At 43.8% G+C, this 25,338-nt stretch overlaps 1 protein-coding gene across 1 annotated transcript; it reads right to left on the bottom strand.

Annotated features, from left to right (window-relative positions):
• Positions 1-3,286: 3,286 nt before the first annotated feature.
• Positions 3,287-24,285, bottom strand: LOC140120802 (calpain-8-like). The gene is made up of 21 exons (XM_072139743.1): positions 23,944-24,285; positions 23,142-23,211; positions 22,405-22,523; positions 21,589-21,722; positions 19,272-19,437; positions 18,808-18,888; positions 18,636-18,721; positions 18,359-18,433; positions 16,690-16,847; positions 16,428-16,603; positions 14,866-14,877; positions 13,936-14,141; positions 12,776-12,812; positions 12,421-12,483; positions 8,326-8,383; positions 7,094-7,158; positions 6,282-6,350; positions 5,389-5,467; positions 4,816-4,932; positions 4,290-4,348; positions 3,287-4,084 (listed from the first exon to the last, which is right to left on the bottom strand). Exons 1-21 carry the CDS (start codon positions 24,178-24,180, stop codon positions 4,061-4,063), a joined length of 2,091 nt encoding a protein of 696 aa, XP_071995844.1. The 5' UTR covers positions 24,181-24,285; the 3' UTR covers positions 3,287-4,060.
• Between the last annotated feature and the right edge of the window lie 1,053 nt (positions 24,286-25,338).

Raw genomic sequence — 25,338 nt, 5'->3', positions numbered from 1 at the left:
ACTTTTAGACCTTTTTACATCACGTAAAAAATGAAATAAAAAATGATCAAAATGTCGCACAGACCTCAAAATGGCAGCAATGAAAACGTCGCCTCATTTCGCAAAAAATGACCCCCCACACATCTCCGTGCGCCAAAGTATGAAAAAGTTATTAGCGTCAGAAGATGGCAAAAATTTTTTTTCTTTTTTGTACACATTCGTTTAATTTTTGAAAATGTATTAAAACACAATAAAACCTATATAAATTTGGTATCACCGCGATCGCACGAACCAAAGAATAAAGCTGAGGTGTTATTTTGAGTGCACAGTCAAAGTCGAAAAAACTGAGCCCACAAGAACGTGACGTTTTTTTTTTTCCAATTTTTCCACATTTGGAATTTTTTTTCAGCTTCGCAGTAAACGGCATGTTAAAATAAATAACATTACGGGAAAGTAAAATTTGTTACGCACAAAATAAGCCCTCACACAGGTCTGTACACGTAAAAATGAAAAAGTTATGGATTTTTGAAGTTGGAGAGCGAGAAATGAGGGGAAAAACCCTGCGTTCTTAAGGGGTTAAGGACCACAGAACTTTCCTCAAAGAGAATGACATATGTTATAGGTGTTGTGCATCTACATCGCACTTAGCCAGAGATTGCAACGCCAGTATTTCTTGCTCCGAGTGCAACAGCCAAGAACACATTACGGCTCTACACCCAGGGCCAGCGCCACAGATTCCCTCACCCTCAGACAGTACTTCAGAGCACGGCGGGGAGAGGATAGACAGTGCACCCCCTGATGTGTCACCTCTGTGTACTCAAGTTTGTGGAGAAGGTCTAGGTAACTAATCTTGCTCAAAGATCTGTTGTAGTTTACCCTATTGGTGACAAAGAAAGAGCAGTGTAACTGTACTAGAAACTAGACTTAGGATGGGTCATCATAGGGGATGTTAACCGAGAGAAGCTCCCCAACCCAGCACACCTGAATACCAGAGAGGTCAGGCATGCCACCAATTACCTGTGTGATAGAGATGTGATCACCAAAAGGTTCCCATCTTCATTTTATGGAAAGGACTCCGCCAATGTCTGTCAGTGCCACAATGAAGCCAACTGTGACCACATCACTCATCAGTGCACACGAAGAACAGGATTCACAGGTAAACATTGCAAACAGAAATGTCTGCCAGAGACTTTCGGATATGACCGCCGTCAGATGTGTCCGTGTCTATACAATGCAACCAGTGACCATGTTACTGGAACCTGTTATTGCAACCCTTGTTTCAAGGGCATCCACTGTGATCAAGCTACACTACAGATGGAGGAACTAAACCCTTACACCAAGATCAGCCCTGTGCATGGCTCTGAGAGACACTCTGCAAGTGCCATTATCGGTGTCATTGTCCGGCTGATCATAATGACCTTACTGGGGCTACCAACAAAGGCAAAAGGACAAAGACCACGACATGCTGAACGTGTCTTTTTCCCCAGCAATGTGCAGGATAAATACGGATTACTCTCTCTCAGGTGCATGTTGTGTGGAAAGAAGACAGAACACACACACGATGGAAATTGGCTTCAAAGATTGTATGAAAGAGTCAGATTGCAGCTCCAGCACCTCCTCTCTGAGCACCACTGAGAACCCTCCGGCGCAGCAGTCCAAACACGAGAACGGTTACGTGGAAACGACACTCAGCCTTCTTCAGGACACCCAACAACAGATCCCAAACTACATGAAGAAACCTTGCGACCTGCCAAGGAACAGCCACATCCCCAGCCACTACGACTACCTGCCTATCCGGCACGGTCCTTTGCATGGGACATTTTGGGACAAGCAAAATGGAAAGCTGTTTCTTAGACCTGTTTTTGAACTTGTTCTATTTCTCTCTAGTTAAAATGTTCATGTTGTATCCCTTGGAAACCAGACGGGGATGGTCATGCCTTCTTAGGCATATATCTAAGTGGTTTTGCCACCTGCTGATAGGTTCTTGTATTGCAGCCTCATTTATTCTGCCTCATGTTTCCCTGCAGACTAACCTTTTCCTACTTAGGCTTCCTTACTTTCCCATCATGCCTTTCTCTAGCCTGGCCCCATGCCTCTTCAGCAGCCATCTTGCTCCATAGAAGCTGCACATACTAATGTCTGTCTTTTGGACAGTTAGTTTATCTGTTGTTTTCCTCATCATAGAACAGTCGGTGAGTTATTATATAATTCAGGTGACCTTGTGACGGAGGTGGTACAGGGTGGACCACCTGAAGCAGCAGGGGAAGCCCTAGATGTTTACAGACTTTTTTGGTGTCTTAGCCACGGCAGCTCATGTTTACTCTGCAGATGATATATGACGCTCTCAGGTTGTTATGGCTTTGGCCGCGCTTTATCGAGTGGTGGCACAGCCTGAAAATGCAAATGACACTTGTTCAGTCTTATGTATTCAGTGAGAAAAAATCCTTGATGCAGACTCCCTGTGGGACGACAGGACGATGTGGCTACGGGCTGATTGCTGCACCCTGTGGCCCTTTCACTTGCTCTGTTTGCTGCCCGTGGCCAGTACCTCTTCCACCAAAGTATCACTGCCTTGCATCCACGTTGGGTCTAGGACCTCATCATCACCCCTCGCTTCTTCTACCACCGAACCCTCACCGCTACACAGTGCCAGTGGCCAAACTAACGGAATTTATTAATCGGGAATAGACACCACATGTTTTGCGTGTAAACTATGCACACAAAGGCTTCGTGTGAATAGGTGTCATTACAGAACGCTAGCCACCGCCTCATAGGGTGCAGTCACACTGGGCGTTTAGATTGTGTGTACAATCCTATTTCCCATGGACAGGGCTCGGTTCGATCACATATGAGTTTCCATTGAGCCGCATGATGTGAAATGCAACCTAACTAGGGGAATTGGATGCAATCCTGGGTATTAATGAGGCCCTAAATATCTGTATTACCTTGTGTCAGGAAATCCAATGGAGTGAGAAGTCCCACTAGATCCCTGGGGCATGAATTCCAGCATTTACTGTAGAAATGGCTCAATTCCAGGACATCGCATCAATAAACTGATGTTTGATGGGAAAACTGAGGCAGCTTTGCGAATCGTAACAATTTTCCCACCGAGTTTGGTCTATGCAGCTCCTATTTGTCTCCATGGTAACAGACTACAAACAACTACGTAGCCAGATCCTGCAGTCACACTCCATTCAGTCTATCCTCTGGTGCATGAAATTATGTGTAACACAAAACAATTCCACTTAGATAAATGTGTAATGATTGGATTTCTAGGATTTTTTCAGCCCAATACAGACACACAATACACAGGATATGGCTTTTTTTATTGAAATAACCAAAGTTTCATAATACAAGCATAAGGTGAGCCCTCCCCACCCTCTCCTGTACTGGACCATCCTCTCTCACAAAATAGTATCACACAATATTGAAGAAGTGGAAGAAACAAGATGTACTACACATGACTAAATCATTTTGGGATGTGGAACCAATCGTCTTTGATTCATTGACTTCCTATGGGAAAACTTACTTTGATATACAAGCATGTTCCTGGAAGGAATTGTGCTTGTGATCCAAGGTATCCCTGTACTAGAATGGGAATCCCCAGGAGCGTGAATGGAGCATGGATAAGTGTGGGGGGAGCACGGATGAGTGTGGGGGAGCACGGATGAGTGTGGGGGGGAGCATGGATGAGTGTGGGGGGGAGCACGGATGAGTGTGGGGGGGAGCACGGATGAGTGTGGGGGGGAGCACGGATGAGTGTGGGGGGGAGCACGGGTGAGTGTGGAGGGGAGCACGGGCGAGTGTGGAGGGGAGCACGGGCGAGTGTGGAGGGGAGCACGGGCGAGTGTGGAGGGGAGCACGGGTGAGTGTGGAGGGAGCACGGGTGACTGTGGGGGGAGCATGGATGAGTGTAAGGGGAGCATGGATGAGTGTGGGGGGAGCATGGATGAGTGTGGGGGGAGCATGGATGAGTGTGCAGGGAGCATAAGAGTGAGCACTGCCGTTACATTTAAAGTCTATAGCACTGATGCAGACAGCCAGGTCTCGGTTCCAAATCTTCTCCAAATTTCTTTTCCCTTCAAATCAATCCGGCACAGACCCACTGCAGAGAGAGGAGAGAAGATCACATCACAAGGCTGGACAAAGACCATTAGCAGTGTCTTGGTACCATATGGCACAGGTTCTCCGGTAACTGTGTCCCGGAAGTCCAATCACCAGCGATCACATATCTATCCCCCATCTTGTCGATAAAGGATTAAAATCTGTATTAACCTGATACAAAACCCAACTGGCCATCATAGACTTACCTCAGATAATGTTAGAGAGATTTTTCCATCTTTATCCGTATCCAGAATGTTAAACATTTCTACAGAGAGAAGGAAATTATTACAGCGACACATAGTAACAATGTGACCAAGGTCTGCTCCTGGTGTCAGTAGGCCCCTGGGCGACAGAGCCGCTTTGTAGTGAGCTCACATGGTGGCATTAATAATTCAGAAACTAAAACTCTCCTTTTCCCTAAAATATTCTCAAATTATCCCAAACAGATCCCTCATGGTTATTTTATATACAGCCCCCTTTACCATCTATGGATTTATTAGATACAGACCACCTCACCCCCAGGGATTCCTTAAGTACAGCCTTTTGTGGGGCCCCCAGCAGTTCTGGGCCCTGGTTCTTGCCCAGGTATGTCCAGTGCTTGCGACGGCCCTGAATGTGACACATACTCAATGCCAATGTGGAGCTGCCTTTCAAAGCCCAACCCAAACCATAAAGTCATTGGTCTATTACCCCCAAGATCCGTAGCCCTTGTAGTTTGGTCTCACTACTTACTGAACAAGGTCTCCAATCGCATCATACATGCAATGAAATCCTCAAAGTTAATAGCCCGGTTACCAGTGATGTATCGCCGGATAATGACATCGTGAATCCGGTTACTAAGGTTAAAACCTGAAAAGTAAAACAAAATACATCGTCAATGTATCTGCCAATCCACGAGAATCAGTGGAACATTGTAATTGTTTCCTTTCTCTATTAATGGGAATTACATATTTAGTTCATTAATGAAATTTCCAGTTCTTAAATCCAGACCAATGGGATCTTCAAGCAATAAAAGTCATGTGACTGCCCCTTTTAAAGACCCTCCCCTATCCCTACATAGAGCATGGAAGGACATTACTGCCAATGGGTTTATCCATGATATAACCTGTTTATATAAAACCTAAATGTATTTTGTGTTTTTTAAACTAGATTTTAAAAGGGTTTCAGTTTTAGGGGGAGGAGCTCTTGTGTCATGCTCCGCCTCCTCCATATCTGCACTATATAGTAAGAGTTGCAGTTTTGTTGCTTGCTCTGTAGATAGTAATCACACAGCTAGAACCATCACACACTCATCGGTTCGGTCACCTGCTTTGTGTAGGGCATTTCGCATTTCATGGGCATCAATGTTTCCGGAGACGTTGGCGTCGACTTCCACAAAAAGTCTCTGTAGAGAACATCACAGAGTAACCAGATTTACTACAAGAACACATCCCTATACACATGGTTACCACAGTAGTTATGTCACGGTCAGGTATTATAACACAGCCTGGGTGGACCCGCTCTGCCACTGAACTGGATTGGCTTAGAGATTCCCCCCCCCCCCAGGGACCCTCTTGCTCAGGCACCTTACCATTAGTACCTTAAATTAGCCTTGGTTAAATGGAATTTACTAGTGGAGATAAAGGGGGTCCACAGGATGAAGGGGCCATAATATGAGATGATAGGGACGATAAGGTGGATATGAGGGGCACCAATATGAGGGTGAGAAGAGAGGGGCAACAATATAAGGGGGCAACGAGAGGGGCGTAAATGTTGGACCTAAATACTTGTGTCCGGTAATAAGCAACCGTTTTTTTCTTTAACACAGCAAAACGTTACTATGCATCAAGATGCCAGAATTTAGCTCTAAATACATCACAGGGAGGAGATTTTCCAGGGGTGTGAAACGCCTTTTAAAAACGCAATTCAATTACTTCTTGTGAACACAGTCCTAGGCTGTGTTAACGCCATGTGTTTGTTAATGCATTTGCAGTGCGTTTCCAAAATGTTATGAGAATAGACGTGTGAACATGGCCATAGACTGTACAGGTAATATTTCCATGTAGCAGTAGGTGGGCCCCCAGGAACTATTTCACTTGGAAGTCCTAGGACCTGTCTGACACTGATTTTATGCATGGGATCTATGAGCCGGTCCGACTCAGATGGCGCTTTAATAGACAAGGTATCAGTCAGGTCTCATAGTATAAATATAGTCCTACCCCATAGAACTGCAGCTTCTTGCAGAGTTTCTTAAATTCTACTTTTCCCAGTGTCCCAGTGTTCTGCTCCTGTGAGGTCCTGGTTAAGGTGATTGCATTTGAAGTTTTGATATAACTGGTCACAAATTTTAACATGTCAAACTTTTAGGGAACATCAGTGATCTCTCAGAGCTCTCAAGAACTTTCAATTGTGAGACGCTATGTAGGGTTGTATCATATACTGGCACATTATGCACCTGCGTATGATCCAAACCCCTGGGCACCCTCATAGATATTTGTCAGTGTAGTCGGTTGGTGGGTGCATAGTGCACCCGGCCTAGTGCTAAGCCAAATCCTGCCTGGTGCAGAACTGAGAAGTCTTGCATCACCCCCTCCCTGCCTGACCCACATAGGGAGCAATGTTGTCACAATTCCCAGTCCTGTGCTGGGAATCGCAGCTAAATAACATTTTATGTTGGCATACAGTGGTACAAACCGTGATAAATCCCACATATTCAGCCACTTATGAAATACCCACTTAATACTCAAGTTGATGTTCACTTCAAAATTCTGCCCAATAAATTTAATGAGGAAGCATCAATAGCATCTATATGAATGACAAAATCCAGACTTCTAACATCAACCACTAGGGGGAGCTCTAAGAGTGAGGATGTATACAGCTAGCAATTAAGTCAATAGGAGTTATATAAATCAATGTGCAGCCACTGCCTCTATAGTAGATACATGGCTTGTTCCGCAGGAAGAACAATAGTCAACAAATTGGAAGACATGAAAGTTTACTCTTCACTTATCAAGAACACATAAAAGGATACATCCAGGGAATCAATCATTTCTTTACACGTTTTCAGACTGAATCCTTCTGACTTTACCTCTTCACCTGGATATAATATTTGTAATAGACATTAGATAATTAGGTAAATATTTAAGAGGCGTTAAATTCCTAAATACATAAAAAAATAATACATAGACATTAGATAGGAACAAATTAGATATGACATAGATAGATACATAGCTATATATGAGATAGATAGATATATATGAGATAGATAGATAGATAGATATGAGATAGATAGATAGATAGATAGATAGATATGAGATAGATAGATATGAGATAGATAGATAGATATGAGATAGATAGATAGATAGATATGAGATAGATAGATATGAGATAGATAGATAGATATGAGATAGATAGATAGATAGATAGATAGGAGATAGATAGATAGATAGATATGAGATAGATAGATAGATAGATAGATAGATAGAGAGATAGATAGGAGATAGATAGATATGAGATAGATAGATATGAGATAGATAGATATGAGATAGATAGATAGATAGATAGATATGAGATAGATAGATAGATAGATAGATAGATAGATAGATAGATAGATAGATAGATAGATAGATAGATAGATATGAGATAGATAGATAGATAGATAGAGATAGATAGATAGATAGATAGATAGATAGATAGATAGAAATGAGATAGATAGATAGATAGATAGATAGATATGAGATAGATAGATAGGAGATAGATAGATAGATAGATATGAGATAGATAGATAGATAGGAGATAGATAGATAGGTAGATAGATAGATATGAGATAGATAGATAGATAGATAGATAGGAGATAGATAGATATGAGATAGATAGATAGATAGATAGATAGAAGATAGATATGAGATAGATAGATATGAGATAGATAGATAAATATGAGATAGATAGATATGAGATAGATAGATAAATATGAGATAGATATGAGATAGATAGATAGATAGATAGATAGATAGATAGGTAGGAGATAGACAGATATGAGATAGATAGATATGAGATAGATAGATAGATAGATAGATATGAGATAGATAGATAGATAGATAGATAGATAGATATGAGATAGATAGATAGATAGATAGATATGAGATAGATAGATAGATAGATAGATAGATAGGAGATAGATAGATAGATAGATAGATAGATAGATAGATATGAGATAGATAGATAGATAGATAGATATGAGATAGATAGATAGATAAATCTTACGTTTGGATAACAAATCATTTAGGACATCTCTGAGATCCCTGGCAGTGAATTCATCTTTCTATAATAAAATGTAAATAAATATTATGATTATTGGTGTGGAGTTTGTAATGACACAGGAATAATTACAGATATGACATCCATTAAAACATCAAGGTCCAGATTTATCACTTGTTTTTTCTGTTGTTTTTGCGCCAGTTTTGCGACTAAACAGCAACGAGCCACGCAGCAAAAGTCACCAGGTTTCCCTCATTTATCCTTCCAATCCAGATGTTTTGCTGCACCTAATAATCAGTCATCATTAGCGACTTTTCATTCAGGCGCAAAAACATTCCGGCCTAAAGGAGGCGTAAAATGAGAGGCAGCAGAGTGTGATAAATGTCCCCCAGCACTGAGCTCTTGTGCAGAGCAGCTCATCCCCAGCAGCAGAGCTCAGCCAGTGATTACACTACAGACACTACAGACAAAACCTGAAGCCTCAGGTCATGACCTTCTAGTTACAAAACAATATGCAGAAGCCTCAGCTCAAAGCAGGAGAGAAGAGAAGTTTGCAGGATTTTGCAGATACTACAGAGAAGTGTCCTGTATAGCAGGATAGAAGAGGAGTGGGAGCAGCAGACAGGACAGAGAAGTGTCCCATGTAGCAGGATAGAAGAGAAGTGAGTGGGAGCTGCAGACAGGACAGAGAAGTGTCCCATGTATCAGGATAGAAGAGAAGTGAGTGGGAGCTGCAGACAGGACAGAGAAGTGTCCCCCGTGTAGCAGGATAGAAGAGAAGTGAGTGGGAGCTGCAGACAGTACAGAAAAGTGTCCCTGTGTAGCAGGATAGAAGAGAAGTGAGTGGGAGCTGTAGACAGGACAGAGAAGTGTCCCCCGTGTAGCAGGATAGAAGAGGAATGAGTGGGAGCTGTAGACAGTACAGAGAAGTGTCCCCTGTGTAGACGCATAGAAGAGAAGTGAGTGGGAGCTGCAGATACTACAGAGAAGTGTCCCATGTAGCAGGATAGAAGAGAAGTGAGTGGGACCTGCAGACAGGACAGAGAAGTGTCCAATGTAGCAGGATAGAAGAGAAGTGAGTGGGAGCTGCAGACAGGACAGAGAAATGTCCCTCGTGTAGCACGATAGAAGAGAAGTGTGTGGGAGCTGCAGACAGGACAGAGAAGTGTCCCATGTAGCAGGATAGAAGAGAAGTGAGTGGGAGCTGCAGACAGGACAGAGAAGTGTCCCCCATGTAGCAGGATAGAAGAGAAGTGAGTGGGAGCTGCAGACAGTACAGAGAAGTGTCCCTGTGTAGCAGGATAGAAGAGAAGTGAGTGGGAGCTGTAGACAGGACAGAGAAGTGTCTCCCGTGTAGCAGGATAGAAGAGGAATGAGTGGGAGCTGCAGACAGGACAGAGAAGTGTCCAATGTAGCAGGATAGAAGAGAAGTGAGTGGGAGCTGCAGACAGGACAGAGAAATGTCCCTCGTGTAGCACGATAGAAGAGAAGTGTGTGGGAGCTGCAGACAGGACAGAGAAGTGTCCCATGTAGCAGGATAGAAGAGAAGTAAGTGGGAGCTGCAGACAGGACAGAGAAGTGTCCCCCATGTAGCAGGATAGAAGAGAAGTGAGTGGGAGCTGCAGACAGTACAGAGAAGTGTCCCTGTGTAGCAGGATAGAAGAGGAGTGAGTGGGAGCTGTAGACAGGACAGAGAAGTGTCTCCCGTGTAGCAGGATAGAAGAGGAATGAGTGGGAGCTGCAGACAGTACAGAGAAGTGTCCCTGTGTAGCAGGATAGAAGAGAAGTGAGTGGGAGCTGTAGACAGGACAGAGAAGTGTCCCGTGTAGCAGGATGACCACACTGGTGTCTGAGGAGGATACTGGGCAGAATTACAGGGGGGCAGTAGGAGACCAGCACTGGGGGATCACCTCCAGGAGAAAGCCACTGCTGAGGAGGTCACTGGGTGCTGGGTGTCACACACCTGGGCTCTGCTGTGGGGGTCATTCTCATGCTGGGGTGCGGGAGAGAAGCAGAGAGGAGTTTGTAAAAACAAATGCCATTTTGCAACTCTTAATAAAAGCTCAATAAAAAGTGATCACAATCCCCAAAATTGTAGCATTGAAAACATCATGATGTCTCGCAAAAAATGAGATCGTACACATATCTGTGCGATGTAGTCTACAGGTATTGGTGTCAGAATATGGCAAAAATTTGTATGTAAGTTGGAACTGTATATTTTATAATTGTAATCCCAGCCAGAATTTTTTTGGTCTCTGTGACAATTGGATTTAAAAAATGTTGGATTCTCATAAGAACCGGGAGTAACAATAAAGCTTCATTACAGACGCCTGTGAGAACTGTTATAGCTGATTATTGTAGCCTAAAGACAGAGCCGGATTAAAGGGGGGGCGCACGGGGCGAGTGCTCCGGGGCCCCCACCACTTCACCCCCTAAAATGGGCCCCCACCAAGTGTGGCGATTCGGGCGGTCCCATTGCCCGGAATCGCCCACTCGGTGCTCCGATATTTATACCGCTTGCCGCACGGTAGCGGCGGCTGCCAGTACATGTGTTACTATGGCAGCCGCCATAAAACACAGCGCACAGGATGTCAGCTTTGCTGTACGGGCGGCGTGGAGTGTGACGTCTGCAGGAGGATGCAGATATCCCGTGCGCTGTGTTTTATGGCGGCTGCCATAGTAACACATGTACTGGCGGCATCCCGAAAGAGGAGCAGGAGGTCGCCGTGCATCGTGGGAACGGGAGGTGAGTACAGATTTATTATTTTACTGGGGACTTGTTATGAATTATGGGGCGCTGTATTTATAACTGCTGGGCTGTATATTCATGGGAGGCTATTGTATATTCATGGGAGGCTACTGTATATTCATGTGGGGGGTGCTGTTTATTGGAGGACTGCTGCATATTATTGGGGGTCTGTACATTCATGGGAGGCTACTGTATATCATTCGGGGACTGTATGTATGACTTGGGCTGTTTATTCATGGGGGGCATGCTGCATATTATTAGGGGTTTATGTATAACTGGGGGGTCTCTATATTTATGGGGGGCTGTAGGTATAACTGGGGGCTGTATATTCATAGGGGGGTGCTTTATACTATTGGGGGGCTGTATGTATAACTGGGGGGCTGTAATTATAACTGTGGGGGCTTTATATATCACAAGAGGGCTGTATAAATAACAGCAGGCTATATATATATATCTCTTGGGGACTGTATATATATATATCTTGGGGACTGTATATATTAATTACTGAGGGATGTATGTTTATGAATTACTCTGGGTTGAATCTATTAATTACTGGGGGCTTTATATCTAATGCTGGGGGATGTATATATTATTACAAGAGACTGTATATCTATTAATTACTGGGGGAATGTATACAATAATTACTGTGGAATGTACATTTATATATTACTGGGGGCTGTAGACATGTCAAATTGTGCGATCATGGACCCATTTACATTTTTGTGCATGATGCCTAAGGGGGAAACGTGTCTTACATGGATTACTGACTAAGGGGGGACCCTACCTATTCTATGGATGCTAAATGTGTACCCTGTCTGGCTATATTCTGTAGAGGGGCCCCCACCAGGTTTTGCGCCCAGGGGCCCCCACCAATCTTAATCCAGCCCTGCCTAAAGATAAAGTACAGTAATTACCAATATCCAGAGGTCCGTTTGTAACTAGGGGTCATCTGTAAGTCAGGTTTTCTTAAGTAGGGGACCGCCTGTACTGATATTTGGTATTTCCATAATACTACCAACCCAAGGAATAAAGGGAAGGTCTCATTTGGAACTAAAAGTGAAAGGCGTAAAGACAGAACCTACAATTTTGCCAATTTCACCACATTTGGAATTTTTTTTCCACTTCCCAGTACACAGCAAGGAATATTTCAAAGAAAAAAGCCCAAACGTCTCTGGACATGGAAAAATAAAAAAAAATATGGATTTTTAAATGTAGGGAGCAAAAAACGGAAACTCAAAAACAACAATGAACCAAGTCATTAAGGGGTTAGAGTGGGACATTACACATGGATGCCCAATATGTGCCCATATTACACCCGTATGATGGTGGCCCACACAGGACATATCAGTTACCTCCTCATGTGACGGTGCTGCCCCATTCAGAATGGCTGCGTCCGGATTTGCATTTATTGCAGGCTGCAGGGGGTAAAAGAAGAGGAAGAATCAGCACAAACATTCATAGACACAAGACGGGGGGTAGGTATAGGGGGCGCTAGTGGCCTTAGGAGTCCAAACACCCCCCCTGCCACGTAAGATGACACAAATATTATACAGTAGATGAATAGTACATGGTAGGCGGGGGCTGGGTTTGATTCAACCCCTTCCTCTAGGGTTCGCTACACTTGTTGCCCCTTATTGTATCAGTTTTCTTTCATCATTCTATCTTCTGTAATAATGGGGGTGATGGTCCCCAAAACTCATGTCTTACCTCATAAATGGCAGCGTGCACCTCGTACCCCAGTTCTCTACAATACAAAAATATGCAATAAATATAATAATAATAATAATGATCTTCATTTATATAGCTACAGCCAATTCTGTTGCACTTTACAGATTTGGTCCTGGAGAGGTGAGTGAGAGATATGAATTGAGGTAGAGATTAATCTAAGATCACTGGCAGATCGAAGAGCACGGGTTGGACGGTAGACTGAGATGAGAGAAGAGAGGTGGGAAGGTGCAGCGTTGTGCAGAGCTTTGTGGATGAGGGTGATTAATTTAAACTGTAAGGAAAAGGGCAACCAGTGCAGTGACTGGCACAGACTGGAGGCATCTGTGTAGCTTCTGGTCTGAAAGACGAGCCTGGCTGCTACATTAGATTAGAGGAGAGGAGAGAGTTTAGTGAGTGGAAGACGATTAGTAAGGAGTTACAGTAGTCTAGAGGAGAGGGAAGCGGAGCAACCATTAGCGTTTTAGAGGTTTCAATTGTAAGAAATGGGCGGATTGTGGAGACGTTTCTGAGATACATCCGGCAAGAGTGAACAAGTGATTGGATATACGGTGCAAAGGAGAGGTCCGTGTCCGGCACAACCCCAAGGCATCGGCATGGAGATGATACTGGTAACCATGTTATCAACAAATGCATAAAATACTTCAATTATAAAAAATTAAAATAATTAGACTAATTAAATAAATAGAATTAAGAAGAAAGATTGATAATCTACACAACTATAGTCAAACGTAAGTCATTTCTTCTTTGCAATGGAGGACATTTATCCCTGTTTCTTGGGGACGAGCCCTGAGCCGACGCAGGTCAGGAATGTATGACTGAAAGGTCGCAGGTTATAGTGCAATTCCTACGTCAGACAGGAACCGGAGTAGGATTATACGCCAGCGCAAGTCACCTGCCGGATACATCAGCAGGCCGGAGCTTCCAGATGTATCCGGAGGGGTGGGAATTTCATCATATACCAGTGCCAGCGTGTGATAAATGTCCCCCAATGTGTCAGAAGTGCTGGACCTCATCTAATGATTTCCAGTCTGAGCCGTCATAAATGTGCATTTCAGAAGTGGCAGCTGCAGGGACTTGCATGGAGCAGTCGCCCCGGAGAACCGCGCCCCAAGCAGCCGACTACCAAAACTCTTACTTACAGAGCCTTAGCTTTCTTCTCTGTGTAGACACGGAGCAAGAATTCACCCTCTTTAAAAGGCTCAAAAGTCGAAGGGACAATCACGTAGTTGCCAATCGGAAGCTGGAAACGTCCGAACACTTCGCGTAGGTTTATGAAGGAATCTGTATGAGCAACAGCTCTGTATTTCATGAAGAATTCATGGCCCAGATGGAAATTATGTGGCATCTAAAAACAGAGAAATGTGACAATTCATAATTGACACTTTCGGAATGTAAAGGAGCCTCCCAGAGAAAGACAACTGGAAGGGTCAGGAAATCTACCTAGTTCTGCCGATACAATAAAAGGGGAGTGGTCCTGATGAATTGGGGAGGAGGGGCTCATTGACAAGAGGAGGAGGTTGTGATGGTAAGGGCACTTCTAATAACTTTTTCCTCCTCCTTGGGACATCCCTCAAAGACTTGGCAAATATATTCTCCAGATTGAAATAGCAACACAGTATATATTATAGGGATAATCTCACCAATGTAACTTGTTCCTAGATAGATAGATATGAGATAGATAGATGATAAGCATCTTCACCCGGACATTCAACCAAGGAGCAATACATCATCTGCCCACAAAAGTCCACATGCAGGGGCCCCCTTTAAGACAGGGGGCCCAGGGAAAATGCCCAGTTTGCCAACACCTTACACCAGCCCTGCTTATGATCCCAATTTCTCATGATCAATGGGGTCCGATGACTTCGGATTGGGGATAAAATATATCAGTGGTGAAAAGAAATCAAACAATCCTCTGTGTAGATGATTTGGAGCTATGTAATACAATGGTCCAGATACTTCCCTATTGTGTCCACAGTGTAATGGCATAGTACAGTACGGATACACAAGTAATAGATATAATAGTAGAGAATGTGGTAGGCGCCTCCAAGGTCTTCAATAAGCCTACGTACCTCTTTGGGGGCCTGCAAAAGAGAAAAGTAGAATAGTTATATAACCTGATATCAGTCTCCAGTAACGAGCCTTGTCTAGGTCTCCATATAGAGATCCCAGACAACATATATTACAATGTGTGCACAGACTACTATCCCCTACCACTGCTCTATATGTATTATCTGGCAGACACCATTATAAGGAGTCTATAGAGGACGGATATATATTATCAGGGGGGGACAGGAACACGTATACAATGGATCATCATTATCTTATGAATGGGGTCCGACACTTAGCGCCTTTACTAATCAGCTCATTCCAGATGCCCCGAACACCAGAATTAACAAATAGAATAGAGACAGAAGAACAGCGCCCTTCCCCGTGTAGTGGACAAACTGCTTTACTACAGCAACACATTTATCTTAGAATGGACCAGCATTAGAGATGAGCGAGCACTAAAATGCTCGGGTACTCGTTATTCGAGATGAACTTTTCCCGATGCTTGAGTGCTCGTCTCGAATAACGAGCCCCATTGAAGTCAATGGGAGACTCGAGCATTTTTCACTGAAAGAACACATTGAAAGAAGAACACTGAAGAAGAACACATTGCAGATGTTTGCAGATGTTTTCACTGAAAGAGCACATTGAAAGAACACAGTGAAGAACACATTGCAGATGTTTCCGTACATCGTCTAACTTATATGAAGACACGCGTGCCGAACGGTGTTCTTCACAATAGTATATGAAGAACAATATGTGTGAAGAACACATTGCAGATGTTTCCATACATCTGCAATGTGTTCTTCACACATTGGGGGTCATTTACTAAGGGCCCGATTTGCGTTTTCCCGACGTGTTACCCGAATATTTCCGATTTGCGCCGATTTTCCCTGTATTGCACCGGGATTTTGGCGCACGTGATGGGATTGTGGCGCATCGGCGCCGGCATGCACACAACAGAAATGGGGGAGTGTGGCCGAGCGAAAACCCGACGGATTCAGAAAAACAGCTGCATTTAAAACAATAAAAGTCACTTGGGACGCGCTTACCTTCACTTGGTCCGGCCCGGTGAACTCGAGTGCGTTCAGATGCTCTTCAGCGCAGCAGCGCCACCTGGTGGACGTCGGAGGAACTACCTTGATGAATCCCGGCCGGACCCGAATCCACCGCAGAGAACGCGCCGCTGGATCGCGAACGGACCGGGTAAGTAAATCTGCCCCATATTGTTCTTCATATACTATTGTGAAGAACACCGTTCGGCGCTCGTGTCTTCGGATAAGTTAGCAGATGTACGTGAACATCCGCAATGTGTTCTTCACTTAAATGATCCTGTGTTTTAATTGTATTCTCCACTGTTCTTCACTGTCTTTTCTAAATTAAATGCTCAATCTCGAGCAGGGGAAATACTCGTCCGAGCAACGAGCCGTTCCAAGTACGCTAATACTCGAACAAGCATCAAGCTCGGACGAGTATACTCGCTCATCTCTAACAGTATATAAAATAATCTGTAGTAACTATGTGATGTGAATATGATTCCACCTCTTGGCTGTGTATATACATTATACATCATTCTGATTCTTACCTCGTAGATAGTGAAGCCAATGCTCAATGACTTCTCTCCATAAATCTTCTTTCTTCTACCATCTTTCTGCATTAGGCTCACAATGACTGTGGACAGAGGTGTCTCAGCGCCATCCGGTTGGTCCACATCAGGTTCCTCTAGTGTGATATGGAACTGAGGATTGGTCCAGAATGTTGCTATTTTTGAAACAAAGAAATTAAAAGTAAAAATTTTTTACATATTTCACCAGGATTCCTCAACTACAGAATACGGCTTCTCTTACGGTAGTTTGTGCAGCCTCCAGCAGTGGATCCAAATTTCCAGGAACCTGAGAATTCGGACAGGCTCCAGGTTAGATTTTCACTGCTGCAAATGTCGTCTGGATGAAGATGACATATATCCACTCGACAATATTCAATCAAAAAGGAAGGAAGTGGTATCCTAAAGAAAATACAGGATAGAAAAAAACTTCTTAGTGGATCCCATTCAGTCGCTAAATATTTGCCTCCTTTCAGCAGGAACTACAGCAGGAATCCATATTCCCCTGAATGTCATACAAGAACCATTTGCTCCTTTCCCCATTGCTCACAGCTTCTCTCTTTCCTCATTGCTTTCCTTCTCTGTCTTTCCCAATATTCCATAGAGACCTTCCTTCCCCCCGCTACTCACACGAAGCTTCCCTCTTTCTCGGTACTCCCAACGAAGCTTCACTCTTTCCGGGTACTCCCAACAAAGCTTCACTCTTTCCAAGTACTCCCAACGAAGCTTCACTCTTTCCCCATACTCCCAACGAAGCTTCACTCTTTCCCGGTACTCCCAGCGAAGCTTCACTCTTTACCAGTACTCTTAACGAATCTTCACTCTTTCCCCATACTCCCAACGAAGCATCACTCTTTCCCGGTACTCCCAACGAAGCTTCACTCTTTCCGGGTACTCCCAACAAAGCTTCACTCTTTCCAAGTACTCCCAACGAAGCTTCACTCTTTCCCCATACTCCCAACGAAGCTTCACTCTTTCCCCATACTCCCAACGAAGCATCACTCTTTCCCCATACTCCCAACGAAGCATCACTCTTTCCCCGTACTCCCAACGAAGCTTAACTCTTTCCCGGTACTCCCAACGAAGCTTCACTCTTTCCCGGTACTCCCAACGAAGCTTCACTCTTCCCGGTACTCCCAGCGAAGCTTCACTCTTTACCAGTACTCTCAACGAAGCTTCACTCTTTCCTGGTACTCCCAATGAAGCTTCACTCTTTCCGGGTACTCCCAACGAATCTTCACTTTTTCCTGGTACTCTCAACGAAACTTCACTCTTTCCGCGTACTCCCAACGAAGCTTCACTCTTTCCTGGTACTCCCAACGAAGCTTCACTCTTTCCGGGTATTCCCACAAAGCTTCACTCTTTCCCAGTACTCCCAACGAAGCTTCACTCTTTCCCAGTACTCCCAACGAAGCTGCACTCTTTCCCAGTACTCCCAACAAAGCTTCACTCTTTCCGGGTACTCCCAACTAAGCTTCACTCTTTCCTGGTACTCCCAACGAAGCTTCACTCTTTCCTGGTACTCCCAACGAAGCTTCACTCTTTCCTGGTACTCCCAACGAAGCTTCACTCTTTACCGGTACTCCCAACGAAGCTTCACTCTTTCCTGGTACTCCCAACGAAGCTTCACTCTTTACCGGTACTCCCAACGAGGTGTCATACTCCATCCTACTCATACTCCTAATGGGGTTTCCCTCTTTCCTACCTCTTCCAACAGGGTGACACTCTTTCCTACTACTTACAACCCGGGCTTTCTCATACTGATACTCCCGATGGGGCTTCCCTCTTTCCTTGTACTCACAGTGGAGTGTCCCTCTTTCCAAATACTCCCAACTGGGGCTTCCTTTTTTCCTAATAGCCCAATATGGCTTTTACCCCAGTGAGGCTAGTTGCAGAAAACAGAATGTACTCACCAGGTTTCGCCGTCCTCAGCAACAACTCTAAGACTGTCTCTTACTGTTTTGTCCACTTCATCCCATTCTGGTGACCTGTGGGAGGGGGGAAAAAAAACCAAAATTATTCTGTATAGTTCTTTATAAGTTCTGTATATCCATTTATATGCTGCCTGCATGTAGGACAATTTGCTCAGATCCTCCTGCTCTATTACATACTACCTGCAGATATGACATTTTGTTTAATCTGTTCAGCTCATCCTGCTCTATATAACATGCAGATCAGGTCTCCACTTACTTATCACTCCAGGGTCCGTTCCACTCTTTACACCCCCATGGATTCCTCACCCTCACAAGTTGGACTTTTTCACCGCGATAGGAGACCTGTTCATGACAATTGAGAATCCAAAGATTATTTGTGTTTGGTCCTTATAACCCAGTCCTATGTCCAGTATATATATATATATTACCTCTTCTGCTCCGGACAGGGTATACGCATGGTTCTTCACCACATTGTGTCTGTCAATATCCTCTTTCCCAGTTGCTGATTGCTGTGAAAATATGAATCTTCTCAGTGACTAGAAACCGGATCATGTCATGAGTTCCATCAATTATTTCTTGTCATTCAGAGCTGGTTGTGAGATGCTCAGTTGTGACCCCATTCACTTCTATAGGACTCCCAGGATGGTCGTCTCCGACATCCAATAGAAGTGAATGCGGAACATGGGGAAGTCAGGGACCTTCCTATTGTGGATATGAAAGCTCACTGGATAATGCTTACAGCCTTGGTGCCAGTACTTTCCAGTTCCTTCTTCTACATCAGCAGGTTATACGCTCCCATGTAACCAGAACATCTGTACTCCTCACAATCTGGGCCTTGATGTCCCTATATACGGTAAGTGGTGGCTCGAATATATAACTCTAATAGACTTACGGTGGCACAGGCGACCAGTGATCCTCGTTTCAAGGAGTTTTGAATGATTTCAAATAAATTCTGCGGAGGATTAAATGAAAAGTAGAATTCTCCAATCCCACCGGTGAAGTCCTCCAGAGCTTCTAATGATATACCCCCAGAGAGAGCTTCATAGGTCCCATTCAACCTGGGAGTGCATGAGGAAAATATGAAAATAGGGTCATGTGCTGGCCACCTTACATAGATTTTACCATCTCAAAAAACCATTGGCAAAAAAACAAAGAAACATGGAAGGATCACCGGATACGGCAAGAACAAGGAAGAAATCATCCGACACCAAGTTTCTTCAGTAACAATTCAATACTTTATTGGACCATAATAAAATCGTAGACTGACGCATTTTGCGATCTCGCTAAGACTATGGTCAAGAGCGAATAGCTCAAAACATGTGATTTTATTATTTAGCATGTATCATTTTGTTATGCTTTAATAAAGTTTTGAATTGTTATTGAAGAGACTCGGTGCCGGAGGATTTCTTCCTTGTTATTTATAAAAACATTGGGTTACGATGGAAACGGACAAACAAAAAAATTGCCCAAATGCAGCTCTCACACCCAAAGCAAGGGGACGTATTTAAACCCAATCTAGAAGGTCAATTTCAATACATCATTATTACCAACTATGAATGAAATAGTTCATGGGGTAAATTACAATTACATAATGGAAGACTTGATTGCGCATCACAACGATTCTATAAACCAGTTTATCAATAAAAGGCCGACTGGGGTCAATAGCTCAACTAAAATAGTCAAGAACAGGATGGCTGACGTGACACTGTCCTCATAATTGAGTCTACAATGGCTTGAATCATTGTTAAAGTTAAAGATTGTTCCTGAATTATCATGTCTGTGGTAGTGGAGCCTCTATACCACCGCAGAAGATTTTCACCAGAGCAGCCGCAAAGCAGGTTGGACTTGTTGCGGCGTGGTACCACCAGGTTGTTCCACAGGCGCGACTTTGTCTGCGGTGGCGGCCAAGCAAAGTACAAAACCGTAAGGCAAACATGTGGTCGCGAACAGGCAGGAGGTCAAGACAGGCAGCACAGGATTGGAGTCAGGGACGTAGCAGAAGGTCAGGACAGGCAGCACGGGATCTGAGTCAATAACGGAACCAGGGTCACAACAAGGAATCAGAACCACAGTAAATCGTATGGAACAGCTTTCTCTGAGGCACTGGGCACAAAGATCCAGCGGTGAATGCTGGGAGAGGCCGGCTTTTATTCATATGCTGGAAATGGCCAGGACCAATCAGCGGTGCGCTGGCTCTTTAAATTCACCAATGCCGGCGTGCGTGCCCTAGGAGGCGGCGATGTGCACGCTGGGCAGCCAGGATGGGAGCAGGAATGCGGAGAGGTGAGTGAAGCCGGGGGTGTGTGGTTCACAGAGAGGGAAACGGGTGCACCTGTGACAGGTCTCATCTAATGTACAGCATGCTACATACATATTACTAGAGTAAACTCTACCGTTTATTGTGCATGTACTATGCAAAAATTTCTGTCCCTGTAACTTGTGTAGGTACAAACCATGTAATTACACAGATTACGGGCTCCTGTAAATAGTATAGGTACAGATAGTACTACCTCCTTGTCACTCTCTAGATGTAATGTATTTATACAGAGTACCGGCTCCTGTAAATAGTATAGGTACAGATAGTACTACCTCCTTGTCACTCTCTACATGTAATGTATTTATACAGAGTACCGGCTCCTGTAAATAGTATAGATATTACTACCTCACTGTCTATATCTGTAGATGCAGACAGTGGCATACCTTTAATCTTTGCTTTATAGTACTAGTCTTCTCGTATGGGAAAATTAAACCTTATGGGCCTTCTAAGCCTCTTGGGCCCAATTGCAACCGCACCCTCTGAACTCCCTCAACGCCCCTGGATGCAGATAGTACTAAATACTCATTGAAAGTAATGTAGAGCACCGGCTCTTGTAAATGGTATAGGTACAGATAGTACTGACTCCTTGTAATGTCCTGCAAAACATTTAGATAAAGATACTACCACCTTCCTGTTTTTTCATGTAAATAACATATAAACAGATAGTACTAGCTCCTTGTCTTCACCAAAAAATTATGAAGATAGAATATTATTGCTTCCGCAAATACCTCTCCTAACAGTGTCAGTACAGACAGTACTACCTCCTCTGCTCTACTTGGAAATATTCTTACAAAGGACTTGACATCTGCTATGGTGGACACGGATGACTTTACCCTTTTACATGAGATCATTGGGTGGTCCCAGGCTCAGATCTGATCATCTGGTCACTCACTTGGCGTAGGCCTTCTCCAGCAGGGCGCTCCAGAACACATTCCTAGTGGCAGACTTGTCAAACACCAGCTTCCCATTCTTATAAGGCAGACGATCATCCACCACGACATCCACCCACTCACCGTACTGCCAGAACTGGGGGCGACAGGTTATAGGTCAACACAAAGGTGAAGGTGCTATTGTTACACCCACAGTCTTGTCGTGGTCACAACTTTTCTGGTTGTGTATTATTAAGCATCTCATCTGCAATTTCTACCCAACCGTCTGTTAGTAACGGATCGATACAGAAGTACTGCAAAATCCCCCTATACTGCAAAACTGTAGTATTGCAGTATATGGTGGGAGTGATCAGACCCCCTTGGGTCCAAGTACCCTAGGGGGTACAAAAATACAGTAAAAAAAATTAAAAAAATAATTCAAATCACCCCCCTAAATCAAAAAATGAAATCATAAACATCTTAGGTATTGCCACAACCCAAAATGACAAATCTATCAAGATACAAAAAACATGGTGAAAAACGAAATGGTAAATGCCACCCAAATGCCTGAATCACAGCATTTTCGCCAATTTGCATCACATGAAATTTTTAATACAAAGTGATCAAAAGTTCGCACAGTTACACTGCTTAAATTTTTGTGTGTATTCCAAAGGTCAAATTACAATATTTTAACTAACTTTGTGCACCACTAGGGGGAGCTCAATCACTGTGTGCAATAAGCTCCCCCTAGTGGTGATAAACTTTTCTTTTTTAAATTAATTAAAGTATTTGGAGTAAGAAATCCAGTCTAATTCTAGTTCTCCAAAATGGTGCATTACCTTAAAGTGAAAGATCCCGGCGTAGTTGGTGTCAAAGTTCTGTTCTTTAGGGATGACACGGTAGAGACATTCTTTATTCAGAGTCAGAGACGCTATAGAACATATAAACCAGCAGTCACCTGTAGAAAATATAATTTACTGTTACTGGGAAGTCAGGAGATAAAAAACTATTAGAATCAGAGACTCTCCATGCAATTATCACCATTGTCTTTAGGAGACTCGTAATATATCGGGTGACCAAAAAGTGCACACGAGCATTGGCTAAAGAGTCTGGTAACGGTAGATGTGAGGATGTGTCCATTCATATCCTATTGTCGCATCACCAGCAATAATATCTGTATGGAAGGTATGAGACAATAGGATAAGGTTTTAGATTTACTTGTCAGCTTTACTCTATAGACTGGGACAGATTGAGCAGAACCCGGGAGCAGGAAGGAACCACTATTCATCCCCTTCACCCTTATTTTTATTTTTTTTAGCAGCCATAAAGCTGTTACACGACCTACACAACAAAGAAATACCTAGTTACTTTGTTTATGCCCAATGTAATGTTTTTTATATAAAACTTTCACATTCACAAGGGTCATCATTGGAAAGTCTCTTGACTGGTCTCCAACACTCGTATATCTAACACTCATGTACATGTCTCCAACACATGTATATACAATTAGATGATCATAATACTTTGGATTGGGGGCAGGAAGGACCAGTAAACATTTATGTATGTGACCACTTACCCAGCATTCCTTGCAGGACATCATCACGACACACCACTTCAGTAATAAATTGGGGATTTGGATTTATCTCCTGTAAGATAAGGGCAGATACATTGTAACATTTGGAATAAGGATGGACAATCGATCTCCATTTATGACCCTTGCCCTATGACCTTTGTTATCTGATGAAAAAGAATCTGTACCAATAATGGAAGGCCGAATGTAAAAAGAAACCATGGACGCTTATGGACACTATTACAAGTTCATTGAAATCAATGGGAAAAAAAATTATGGGGGTCATTTACTAAGAGCCCGATTTGCATTTTCCCGTCGTGTTACCCGAATATTTCCGATTTGCGCTGATTTTCCCTGTATTGCCCCGGGATTTTGGCGCACGCGATGGGATTGTGGCGCATCGGCTCTGGCATGCACGCAACGGATATCAGGGGGCGTGGCCGAACGATAACCCGACGGATTCGGAAAAAACGCCGCATTTAAAAAAAAAAGTGTCGCGGAGCTTGCACTTACCTTCACTAGGAATAGCCCGGTGAACTTGAGTGCATTCCGGGGAACTTCAGCGCAACAGCGCCACCTGGTGGACGTCGGAGGAACTGCCTTAATGAATCCCGTCCGGACCCGAATCCACTGCAGAGAACGCGCCGCTGGATCGCGAATGGACCGGGTAAGTAAATCTGCCCCTATGTGTTACTTATCCATTATTAACGGTGAAGAACTGAAACTGCAAAATGGAAACCAGATTGCAGATGTGGATTGTATCTCAAATTTATTTATAAAAACACAACTATGTAGACATCTTCCTCACCTTGGGTCTCTTCCATTCGAGTCCTTGCACAATGTCAGAATCGGGTCCTAGTTCATTATTTCCTAGAGACGACTGAGCAGCAGGAAACGTGGGGTCTTCAAACAAGGACCTTGCGGCCAAGCACCGCGCTCTCAGCTCCTCAAAGTCTTGGTTTAAGTATTTTTTTGGGTTCTTATTGGTTCCAAGCCCCAGAGAAGCAGCTTGGTCCTTTGCCACGATAGCAGCTACACTCGCCATGGTGCTGAACTTGTATTTGCAGGAGCTGAAGGCTACAGCTTCTTATATAGTCAGGAGAACAGGTGTGAGGACTGACCCGAGGACAAAGAGTGGGAGAAACGATGGAGGAATTCCTGAAGATCCGGATTTACAGCAGGTAACTGTGGTCATCACATGTTAAAAAAACAGTCACATACCTACATGTGAAAAACAGAGAAAATTCACCCTAAAGGCTTCTTCTTCTTCCATAAATCAAGAGAACCATCTGATAAGCCTCCCAGCTAGTGTGTAGGTGGTAACGGTTTTAGACACAGCGGGGCCCTGGGCAACACTGGAGATAGGGGCCCCTCATATGGAACAACTCTTCTCACACAAAGGTCACATTCAGCTACTTCAGAAGGTCTAAGGGTGATAAAAAGCTCAGCACCCCAAGGTCCTTGCATCGACAAAATCAAAAGCCCCAAAGCATTTGATTTGCTGGTTCTGAAGTCTCGTTTTCCAGGTGGTGACCTCTACACTCTGTTGGGGGGTCGGGCACACTATAAACCCCGCCTTGTGTCGGCAAGAACACATCCCTCTTCTTATGCTGCAGTTATGACGTCCATGTTCTTCTCCATTAAGACAGAATATGGATCCAAAGTTTCAACAAATAAGTGTTATAAGTTGTAGGTTTTATTGATCAGAATGGGTGGACAACACTTTTCAGGAATAAACTGTTCTCTTCTTGAGGCCCAAAGAATTACACGCAATGGAAAACATTGTGAAAAAGGTAAAGTACAAAAAAACCCTCTTAAGTCCCTCTTAGACACCTCCCACTGAGAAAGCTTGTCCTTGCCTCTGCACAACCTTACTTACATGAACCCCTCCATGCTCCATTCAATGCCAAGTTGAACGCATAGTCAACAGTGCTCCCCTGCTAGACCCCACTCTAAGGGTAACATAACATCCTGTTTCCACCATTAAAGCATGATAAAAATGAGAGTATATAAGTGCACATGGTGGGGGTAATACTGACAAAGTTCCATCCGACATTGAGGTCTCAGTGGCACCATGAGAAGCAGGAGGAAGTCGCCAAAGTAGCAGCGGCAATAGCAGCATCTTGGAAGAGAGGGTTGGCATGGACACATGTCCATCTCTCCATCACAAGGTGCGGTCCACAGCAGTCTGTAAGTCACCTGT

Source organism: Engystomops pustulosus, chromosome 3, assembly GCF_040894005.1.
Source record: "Engystomops pustulosus chromosome 3, aEngPut4.maternal, whole genome shotgun sequence".
NCBI lineage: Eukaryota > Metazoa > Chordata > Amphibia > Anura > Leptodactylidae > Engystomops > Engystomops pustulosus.
This window is presented reverse-complemented; position numbering and strand designations above follow the sequence as displayed.